The sequence below is a fragment of the Podarcis filfolensis genome (genome assembly GCF_964270895.1).
Source record: "Podarcis filfolensis genome assembly, chromosome: 15".
In the NCBI taxonomy this organism is placed as follows: Eukaryota; Metazoa; Chordata; class Lepidosauria; order Squamata; family Lacertidae; genus Podarcis; species Podarcis filfolensis.
Genome location: NC_139618.1, coordinates 21,648,111 through 21,659,481, shown reverse-complemented (window position 1 = coordinate 21,659,481; position 11,371 = coordinate 21,648,111). Strand labels below are relative to the sequence as shown.

Sequence of the window (11,371 nt, the reverse complement as noted above, 5' to 3'; positions counted from 1 at the left end):
GACTATTTTAGACTGTTGTTCTGGAGTCAGTGGCATATAAATTTTGGAAAATAAATAAATACATAGTGCTTTGGGGACATTCCACTCTGATTCATTTAGAGTGTGTGATTTTAATCCCTCTACCCCCACAAACATCCATCTGTCTATGCATCCCTATGTTCCTTTGACTGAAGTTGGGCAGCCCCCCCCTCACTGCCACTTCAAGTTATGTCCATTGATTATCGGTAATCATATAGGTTTAATTTGATTAGTTGATCAAGCTGCTGATTACATTTGCTTACACTTTCATATGAGTAAACACAGTAGTTCTGAATCAAGAAACATACTTTGTTCATTTTCAGATAGTACACGTCTGTCTTGCTGCAGGCACATAGGACTCTAGCTCCCATCAGCCTCAGCCAGCATGGCCAATGGGCAGAGCTGATGGTGGTTGTAGTCTAAGAACATACAGCAAGTCACAGGTCCCCCATAAAGGAAATATTCCCATCCTGGGTGTGAGAAGTGGGTGGTGCCTCTGCCAAAACGGTGCTGGCTATCCTCTCTTTCCCTATGTATTGGTATTAAAATACATTTTAAAAATAAATAAATCTGGCCAATATATCAGGGCCCCATTTTAGTCAAGTAAGGTTGTACTCTTGTGCCCCTTTACCTGAGAGTGGGTCCCTTTGAACTCTGTGAGATTTAGTTCTGAATAGACATATATAGGATTACACGGTGAATGTTTGTAATCAATTGATTGGGTTGCAGTCCTTAACTGGGGAAAGGGGAATCCCCATTTGAATTACTGACTTTGTCATAAGATTAGCATAGCTGTTAAAATGACTGAGATGTTTCCTTCCTTCCTTCCTTCCTTCCTTCCTTCCTTCCTTCCTTCCTTCCTTTCTTTCTTTCTTTCTTTCTTTCTTTCTTTCTTTCTTTCTTTCTTTCTTTCTTTCTACTTTTCTCTTGGCATTCCTTCCAAACAGTGGCGTAGCGTGGGGGGTGCAGGGGGGGCGGGCCGCACCGGGCGCAACATCTGGGGTTAGGGCAAATCCATGGGTTAGGGGGCGCAAATCCACGGGTTAGGGGGCGCAAATCCACGGGTTAGGGGGCGCAAATTACTTGCCTTGCCCCGGGTGCTGACAACCGACGCTACGCCACTGCTTCCAAAAGAGCAGGGTTATTTCTCTGAAACTATCTAACCATGGGTTTTTAAAAAGGCTGATTTGAATCAGCAGCACGAATCAGCAAAGGCAGGCTGCCTATTAGGTCTTGCAAATGGCTACGCTACTCCTTTTGACGTGATACAAATATTTTATAATTTGAGAAACACTACCCCACTTTTCTTTTAATTAAAAAAAAAATCCTTTCTTTTCTGAATGCCACATCTGCAAACTGATCCTTTGCCCAGAAGCGAGACCCAGTGATTTCAGTGGGGCATTCAATCAAGTCTTGCATGTTTCGACGGCAGCCTCAGAGCAGAAGGAGCCGATGCATTTGCTCCCATTTCACTCTATGGGGTGAACTAAGAGGGAATGGCCCGTTTTGCTGTGGCCGGAACAGTTCTGCAAGATCCTGGCAGGGAGCTAACTTTGGAGAGGACGGAGGGATAGGGAAAATAAACCCCATCCTTCCTTACACATCAACCCATTAAGGCTGCTGCAACCACTTACTTGGGAGTAAGACTGTCTCCTCGAACGTAGCACGAGGGTCTTACTTCGGAGTAAATATGCATGGATGAATCTTTTATCTGGGTTGGTTTCGTTACCGCAAGAGAGTCGCAAGATGACAATCATCCATTCTTCGAATGTTTATTTTGTTTCCCTGCGTGCGATTTGTAAAAATTATATTTTTAGTAGTAGTAGTATATTTTCGCTAATATTCTCCAAACCCACGAAAACGGGGGAAACATACATTATTTCAAGCGTTTAACTTTTGTATACATGAGTGAACAAGTCCGATGTTGGCTGGGGAAAACTCGAGAAAGGATCAGATCGGGGGGATGAAAAATCGGGACCTCGAAAGGCCAAAGGGACAAGGAAACAGTGGCGAGCGAAACACAGGATCAAAGCTGTAATCTGGCCACAGGCTCCGAGGGGCGGGAAGTTTGACTTTAGGGGTCCTTCCACACTGCAAAGTAGACAAGGGCTGTGTCTCTCTTTCAAACGCACCCCGAAATGCTCCCGTTCTGCAGAAGGCTTAGGCAAGATCTAAGTAAACTAGACCCGAAGGGAATTTTAGTCCTACGGTGTAATTGAAAAATCCTTTCCTTACAGGCAGCAGACATCCATCACCAGGGTCTTTTGTAAGGGTTCAATTCTAGGGAGGTTTTCTTTTCTAACATGGTATGAGGAATGTGTGGCTTGCTCAAATGGCGATGGGAGAAAGCTTAGTGGAAGAGAATAAGCAGGAAATTAACTGGAATTTGGACACGGTTATAGGGGATAGCAGGATGAAATTAAGAGGAGTGTCTCTCTCTGTCTCTCTCACACATACTTCTTTACTCTTGCCAATTGCAAATTGGTCAATTACGCGCGCCTCCCCCTCCAAAAAAAAGTTTTCTTGGAAGGCGCTGCGCTCTGCTCTGTCCTTGCAACCAGACTTCTTTTCTAACCACCCTAAAAGCTGTTTATTGGAGGGGGGGCGTTTAATAAGGACAGGAAAACAACAATGTCATGAGCTTGAGAGCTTTTGCGTTACACAGGGTGAGTTTTTTCTTCTTCAAGAGGTGAGATTCTTCTGAGAGGGCTCTCAGGCACTTTACAAAGAACAACAGGGTTTGTGGCTTCAGTCCTGCGCGCACTTATTGGGTGGGTAACATGGGATGCCACAGGCCTTACTTCTAGAGGATGAGCACGCAACGAATTGCGCGATTCTGTGCAGACCGGCCTGAAATCAGGAGGACTTACTTCCGAGTAGACATACCCACGACTGTCCTGTGCGTGTTTGCTCAGAAGTCCCTCCCGTTGAACTCAACGGCGCTTCCTCCCAAGTAACAGTGTCCCAAGAAAGTGAGCATAGGATTGCAGTCTTTAAAGACCCGTCAGACTGTTGTTTTGCAGCAGCAGAAGGCGAAAGGGTAGAATTTCCACACAGCCAGACGCTTAAATAGCTTGAGAATCTTTGCGGCTTCATCTGTCTTCCCTCTCTTTGGAACGGATTTTATTTATTGGCTTCTTCAAGCCATCAATCCTCCTGGATACTTTGGGAGGGTATTATTTTTCATTAGGTTCTCAGAGCTGGAGAGGACCTCAGAGGTCATTTAGTCCAGCCTCCTTGCCCTCGCAGAATGTCCACAGCGACAACAACATTCCAGAGGGCATCCAGCCTGGCTAAGTACAAATCTTACCTTTTTTCAGGTAGGAAAATGCCTTACCTTTCTGTAGAGGTAACGTTCCCCCGCTCCACGCCTTTCAGTACAGCGATTGAAGGCAAATGCCTAATTCTGACTATTGTCTCTTAAAATTTCCAGTGCTAAATTTGTCCACATTTTTAAAAAATCCATAGCTATATTTGTATTATAGCAATCTTTTTGAGAGCAGACGCCCAACTTTCTAGAGAAAATGACTTTTTAAAAAAATCCTATGTACAGCATGGAATAAATTTCAGACACAATCCCTTTATAATTAAGCACCCTAAAAGTCCATTTATCCCAAGGAGAAAGATCTAAGCGCGCTTTAACTCCCATTTTGAAACTAATGGGACTGCAAAGTGCTTCTAACTTTGCATGGATCGTGGCCTTTACTTGCAACGGTCTTACTAAGTTAGCAACGCTGTGCACGCTCACTCGGGAGCAAGTCTTAGTGGAGGCGGAGAGATTTACTTCTGAGCAAACACGCGCCATAGGATCGGGCTGTTTGGAGATAGAATCTCAAGCATTCTGAGAATTAAATTTCCTAGAAATGATATGTTTTTCACGCGTATTATTAAATGGCCTTACTGACGTTACCTTCTTTGCATCTTCCACGTAACAGAGATCAAAGAGTTCGTGGTTTATATTTGCATTCAGAGAAACTGCCATTCATTCCCCCGACTTCAATTTAATTTCTGCATTTACCTTAGGAATTGGGGGTGGGGGCGGGGGATGGAATCCACTCAGCCCCGCGCGCAAAAATACAGCTGTTTAAAAATGCCATGGTCCAAATCCCTCCTCCAGCTGAAATCACCTGCATGGATCTGATCCGGATTCTGAGCCTCGCTCAGTTTCCTCCGCCCTGTTCCCACAACCTTTGCCTAACTCGACGGGGCGGGGAAATGTTGGTGGAGATTTCCAGTCCTAAAAAGGAGCGGGGAGGAGGAGGATGGATGAATGGGTCAGTGGGGTGCTCTCACATCTGTCCAGGGTTTGGTCTTCTCGGATCAGAGTCTGGGGTCAGATCCATCGGCCACCTGTCCTCAAGTGGACCCAGGAGTCTTTTAGCAGCGGACCGCCCACCCCACTCCTCCCCGCGTCAGGCCAGTCCCACCCCAGCCCATCTTGGCTGAGTCCCAGAGTCCGAGCTCGCCCTAGATGAGGTGCTGAGGGCCACAAAGCTCCGCCCCTTCGATTATGTCCACCTCGTCCTCGGTCTCCTCTAGCAGGAAGGGCGGCGGGTGGCCGCCCTTGCGGGGCTCGGCCGAGGAGGAGGCCGAAGAAGCGCCGGGCGCCGTTTTGTCTGGCTGCGCCTGCTCCGGCTCGCTGCTGGCCCCCTGCTCCGCGCTGTCCTCCGCGCCGGGGGCCTTGGGGTCGTCCTGGCTCTTCCGCAGCTGCTTTTTGTGCTTCATCCGACGGTTCTGGAACCACGTTTTCACCTGCAAGGAGAAGCGGCGAGGGTTGGCTCGGGCGCACGTCAGAAGGGAGAGATATTCGGAACCCCTTCCTCCCAAACGCCATCCCTGAGGAGTGGGTGGGATGGCACTGGAAAAGGGTGGAAGGGAGGGGACCGAATGGCAAAGGCACATTTGCCGAGTGGACAAAAGTTCCCTTGTTTGAAAGAAAAAGAAAGCGGGGAAATGATGATCCGGATTCGGAACCGGTTTACATTTTCTAGGGCAAGTGGAAAGTCCGGGGAGGACTTGAAATGCCTCCGTGTGTCCACATCTGCATTGTGAACACGTTGGACAACTATTTAGGAGCCCAGTTTTCTTTGGGTTTCTTAGACTGTTTCACGGGGATCCTAGCGCACGGCTGCCATTAAACACAGCATGTGGCCGCTCCAAGGTTCACGGAAGCTTGCAAAGTGTTCTGCCCATAACTCCCGAGAAGAAGCGGGCGCCTTAGACAGGTGGGAAACTGTGGTTGTGTAAGGGGGGCTTGTTCAACACCCCGCAATGTCAGCTCATCCTTCTCTTACACTTGCACACACAGACAGAGAGAGACATACACACCGGCGGGCGGGCGCGCGCGCGCGCGCGATTTCGTAATGAGGAGAGAAAAACTGCCCTCCCCATTCACCGTAGGTTTCAGATTGGGTTCAAGCCAGATGCCTCATTCTTTATTCGCAAATAAATTCAGCGGGGTTTTACTCCCAGGTAAAGCGTGCATGGAGTTGCGCAAGGGAAAGGAAACCTAAGGCTGCAATCCTACGTAGGCTTAATTTGCTAGTAAACCCTACTGGGATTCTTAAGGCTTAATTCCGAGTAAACATGCACAAGCTAGCTTCATTGCACGACTTTGTAGCAAAACTTCATCGGCTCATCTCCATGCCCCACTAGCTTCACCGTTGCCCTCCCATTATTGGCATGCAAACTGTAGGGTCTCAGGGCAGGTCTTTTGAGCTTCTGTGTTAATTCTGGGTCACTTCACTTGCGATGGTTCAGACCACAGACTAAGCTCCATTTGCTCCTCGGAGTGGCAGATTTGAGAACCGACATCTCTCTGGTGAATTTATGGGAGGGCTGATTTATGATTTTAAATTCTGTCCCAATTGCATCATATTATTATTATTATTATTATTATTCCTGCATTGTAGGGGGTTGGACTAGATGACCCTCGGGATCCCTTCCAACACTACAATATATTATTATTATTATTATTATTATTATTATTATTATTATTATTATTAATTCTTCTACTACTACCACTACTATTATTTTACTGTTCTGGTTTTACTGAAATATCATAAGCTGCCCCGTGGGCCAGGGCTGTTACTCAAAGGACGAGAACTCAAATCAATTAAAAGTAATTCGACACGACCATTTTGCTTTACTGTTACTGTTTAAATTCGTTCTGTGCCGCCTGAATTCCTCCTTTCGCCTCCACCACACAGAAAGGCTCTCAACACACTGAGCCAGGTCTTATGACAGCTGCAAGCAACATCCTGCGCATGTTTCCTGAGAAGTAAGCCCCCCCCCCCCGTGTCCTCCATGGGACCGACTCTCGAGTAAGGCCGTAGGCAGGAGGACCGCAGCCTCGGTCACCCGGCCTCCCAAGGCTCTCCAGAGAGGGAGGAAAACGTTCCGGGGCTCACTTCCCTTTAAGACAGCTGCTTTCTCCTCCCCCCCATTGGGGGCCGGGGTCTTTTGTGGGGTGCCTGACTGCACCCAATCACCCACCCACCCACCGCGCTTCGTTCCTCCGCATCCTTCCAGCCCGGCCCTACCTGGGTCTCCGAGAGGCTGAGCGCTGTGGCCAGTTCGACGCGCTCAGGAGTGGAAAGGTAGCGCTGGATCTCGAAGCGCTTTTCCAGGCCGGAGAGCTGCGAGTCCGAGAAGACGGTGCGGGCCTTCCGACGGCGGCAGTGCTTGCCCGGCAGCTCGGCGTGCGGGTGAGGCTGGAAGAGAGCGGGCACCGGCACCCCTGCAAGGAAGACACGAGCGGATCCGTGGCGGGCCTGCCAGGCGCCCCACCGACAACCCACAGCCCACCTTTAAGGAGAGATCGATAGATATGGATTCTTGGTGGGAGAGGGGAGATAAAGGTCCGCGCAGTCCCAGGCCAATGCCCTCTAAGAAGTCCAGGCACTGGGAATGGAGGCGCCATGGTCTCCGCCAAACAGGGGTAGACTGCCCCTGCCCGTGGAAGCTCCATGTAGCCATCGCAGCGCCTAACCGCCGAGAGGCCCCAACAGTAAATCGACTGCAAAGCACCGTGCGGCCTCGTTTATGTGAACGCAGCCCGGGATGGGGAAGCCGCGGCCAAAAAGGTAGCATTGCAACCGCCAGAGTAGGGTTGTTGTTGTGGTTGCTGTTGTTTTGCCATTCCCAACACCTAGCACCACCACACTGCCTCTTAGGAGTAGCACTGAGCTCCCGAATTCTATATTCCCCGCTTAATCTTTGGACAGGGGCTACTTACCTCTTATTTCCCCTATTCACTAGACTTCGTTTTAATACGTGTCCTTTCCCACCCAGTCCGGGGCTCCGTCTCCCTCCCACCCCCGCACTCCACTTTCTTTGAATTCAGATCATGAGGCAGCCACCCGAAAGGGTAGAGAATCCTCTGCCGTTTGGCCCGGATTAATTAAAACGGATTAAGCGCGAGGTCTGCTTTTCTGTTCCCAAACCTCTCTTTTACGCACGTGAGTGAGCACGGTTCAAAATTGGGGCGGGTTTCTAAGAGAAACAAACGGTGGTTGAAGAGCCCCGGAGCAACTCATTCCGTGGTCTGGAGTGCTTGGAGTCTGGACGCTGCGGGGCGCTTTTTCAAGGAACTGGGAGGTGGTGTCTTCTTAGCTCAGCACCTGAGCCAGTTCCTGCGCCCGGTCCAAAATCTCCCCCGTCGATCATGACAGAAGTGGGACGTTCTTCTTCCAGCCCCCCCCTCCTTTCCCCAGTTCCCTGGAAAACACAAAGCTCCCCTCCCCTTTCTTCCAGGGTAAAGGAAGGAACAGTCTCTGCTAAAGGTCTACCGACCAAAACAGCTCAGTGTAGCGGTGGCTTCAGAGGCAGAGCTGAAAGACTACAACCTCACACATTTACACGTTTTCGTAGATTGAAGTCAATAGGACCGACTTCTGAGTGGACAAGCAGAAGGTTGCGTTAGGAGAAAATTGCGTGCGTGTCCCTGCCAGGATCCTGCCAGCAGTCCTAACCCTCACCCCGCAAGCTAGAATTTGAACTCAGGACTTCTTCGCTGTCAGCTACTACATCAGTTGGGGTGGGGGTGGGGAGGATTTCAGGAGGACTTTTCTTTAGCCATGGCAGAGCTCCTCTGACTTTGCCTCGTAACAGGCAGAAAATCTGTCGGTGAAGCTTTCCCCACCCCCAACACAGCGGCGGGAAGAGTTTTCCTGCTGAATTTCTGCCTTCCTGGAAAAATAAAGGGAGCCTGCAAGTCCGGAGGCCATTAAGGGCAGTATCAACCGCTTCCTCTGACATCTTTCATTGCTAAGGTTTCCTAGAGTTGATCTACCCTCCACCCAATCTCCCAAATGCAAATGTGAGTCCAAATGGGTCATTAAGTATTTGTGACCAACTCCGCAGCTATTGCCCCTTTCCGCTTCCATCCTAGTTTTTCTCCTTTGTTTTCTGGCTTTTGAGACTCTGCAAAAGTTCGTCATTTAAAAAGAAACCCTCTGGGCGTGCGACTGTAATTCCACGTCCCAGAGTGGATGCATTGCAGAAGATTCTTTTACCGGGTGTCAGTTCACCCTGGTGGCCGGCAAAACAGACTTATTTCCCTATCATCCTGCTGAGACCTAAGGAGAATTTTATTTGATCACATCTCAGGTGGATCTGCGGGTGGGAGCAGAATGTGGAAGAGCGACCGTCTGCACCCGCCAGCCTAACTTCACATCTGATCAGGAATGCCAGCTTGGCCGCGGCCGTGGGTGCCCGGGGTCGTGGGTGCCCTGCAGCGTGCATGGCCCTGGCGCCAAAATTTGTGGGTGCGCGGCCCCTTCATGGGGAATTTTGTGGGTGCTCGGGCACCCAGGGCCGCAGGGAGTCGACACCTATGCATCTGATTAAGTTGCAGCCTTTAAAAACACGCGCTCACTGCGGCTCCTTATTTCTATATGCGATACTCTGTACGGGTTACCTTCCCCGTTTTAAATCGTATAACCGTTAAGTGTCGTTTACATTCCTCATAGGCAAGATGCAAGGTTCGTGTGTTTCTTTTCACGACAACTGTTTTCCTATTTCTAAGATGTTTTCCTTTATCGACTTTTTTTTTAAAAAAAATTATTTTTGTTTGATTTTGCATTTTCATGACTGGAAAAACGGGGTTGAATAAAACCATATCAAGGAAACATTCTTGTGCGCTTGGCAACTCTTGAAAAGCTTTCCAGTCTTTTGGGTTGCAATCCTGTGCAATTTCAAGCAACGTTTCCTTATATTACTTATAATTTCTAATTAAATAAATTTTAAGGAAATAAATTTTAAGTTTTCGTCTGACATTTTGCCTTTTCTTCCCTTTCCTTTTCTATCCCTTTGTAAATATATAAGTCTTATACATTCTAAAAGATAACGGGTTGATGCTTTTTCTTTTGGTTAAAAGGACAGTTAGTTCCGTCTCTATTCTAAATTAATTAGCGTCCTTTTTTTAACAGATTCTAAATACTGGAGTCTAAATAGTGGGATAAATTCGGTTCGAAGATAAATCCAATATTCGTTTTCGTTTATAAACTGAGAATGATTCATGATTAAATTATAGTTTCAACTACTGGTCGCTCCACAAAATATTAATCTGTCTTCTCTTCCTCTTCGAGAGAAGCCCCTTTAAAAGTCTGAAGGAAAACAGCAACCTCGTGAGTTCATTTATTTATTTGTATTCAGTGGGAAAGAAGTTCCCTACCGCGTTTTATTTTATAATTTCAGATTCAATCGTGACATTGCTGAAAAGTTATTAAGGTTTGGCTTGATTTATTTTTGAGCATCGGAAGTCAGAAACCTTGGAAGTTAGAGACCAATATGACTTTACTTCCAAGGGCTTCCGATTCTTTTAAGGACGAACTGAAACTCATATAGACTGAGGGATTTTCGTGCCCTCGACGCAAGCGGAGGATCTCTGCGTCAAGAGGCTGATTCCCAAACTTCCAGCGCCTTTTCCCCGCTTCTTTGATTAAACCTCTCCTTTCTTTCATCAAAGAGAGCAGGGACGAACGATGCCCTCGCTGCTCTGAATTTTTTTAAAAGCCTCAACCCGCGTCTTGTCATTTTGTGCGTAAAGAAGAAAGTTTGGCAACCACCTGGATGAAATCGGATTTGGGGAGTTTTCGACTAAACCGTTCGCATCAGCAGCGCGGCTAGACTTGATTGGACTTTTGCTTTGCCTTTTCTTGGACAGCAAAGGGGGCAGCTTCCTCTCCTTTTTAAAGCCTCCCCTCCCCGAAAAAAGCCCACCCACCAACAATAGCCAACCTGTGGCACCGGACACACACGGGCACGAGTTTGGGTACCAGGCAACGCACACGACAGAGACTCGCGCGGTTCCTCAAGCCAAAGGCAGAGAGGCGACGGCGAAGGAGCGCTTACCCGAAGTGGTCAAGAAATAAGGGTGGTGGTGATCCGGCTTATGGAGCGGGTGGTGCGGGTGAGGCGCCAGGATGGTCGGCGGGGGCATCAGGGGGTACCCATAGTCCAGCAGAGGGACCCGAGAGGCCAGGGGGCTGTGGAAGTGCTCGGGGGCCACTTCCCGAAGGGGCTTGGGCTTGTGGAGCAGGATGTCCTCGATGAAGAAGGAAGTTGGCCTGTGGGAAGACACCGAGTGGGCCACCGCGTGCGAGGTGAAGTTGAGGTTCATCTCCCCGCTTCTGGAGACGCGGATCCGGGCTGGGAGGCGCCGAAGGAACTCCCTGGCTCTTGTCCTCTGTCTCTCCGGGTCTTTTTGTTGCTTTTGAAGCCAACCAGGAGTAGGGTTCTCTCTCAGTCGCCTTCTTCCTCTTCCTCCTCCTCCCTTCACGGTTTGGAGGGAGCCAAGAGAGAAGAGCAAGGTGGATCCTTCAAGGGCTTTCGGAAGCTGGGGGTGGGGGGGAGGGAGAGGATTTGCGCCTTTGAGGGCCGCTCCGAAGGGGGATCTCCAGCGAGCCAATCGCGGGTTAGCAGGGCGGAGGGAAAAACCGGCTTTGCCCGATGTCACCCACAGGAGTGGCGAATGTAGGCGACGGAGGGAGACGCTGTCCGCGGTGCTGAAAAGAGCGCAGGGGACGCTGCTTGCGGGGCAGTGAGCAGGAGCGCCAAGGGATGGCGTGGGAAGGGATTGGTGTCCACTTTGGGACAGGGGATACAGAGGGATAGGCCCCTCCTACCACCTGCGCCACCACACCTTCCCATGGAAAATGCAGGCACTGTGTACTTTCTAGACTGCCAGGAATGTTTTCGTCCTGGGTGCAACAAGAAGCCACAATTGGCCATAGATGCCCCCTGCTGTGGCCACATCATGAGCACATGCACTGCAATCGAGGCATGTGTGATCATCATGCAGGACAACACATACTCTTTTTCTCAGACACAGAAGTACTTTCAGTGTCAA

At 49.2% G+C, this 11,371-nt stretch overlaps 1 protein-coding gene across 1 annotated transcript; it reads right to left on the bottom strand.

The window, feature by feature from the left end:
- Positions 1–4,485: 4,485 nt before the first annotated feature.
- BSX (brain specific homeobox) lies at positions 4,486–10,692 on the bottom strand (the record flags this gene model as incomplete). Its single annotated transcript, XM_083587226.1, has 3 exons — positions 10,375–10,692; positions 6,561–6,757; positions 4,486–4,770 (listed from the first exon to the last, which is right to left on the bottom strand). Exons 1-3 carry the CDS (start codon positions 10,640–10,642, stop codon positions 4,486–4,488), a joined length of 750 nt encoding a protein of 249 aa, XP_083443352.1. The 5' UTR covers positions 10,643–10,692.
- Positions 10,693–11,371: the final 679 nt, after the last annotated feature.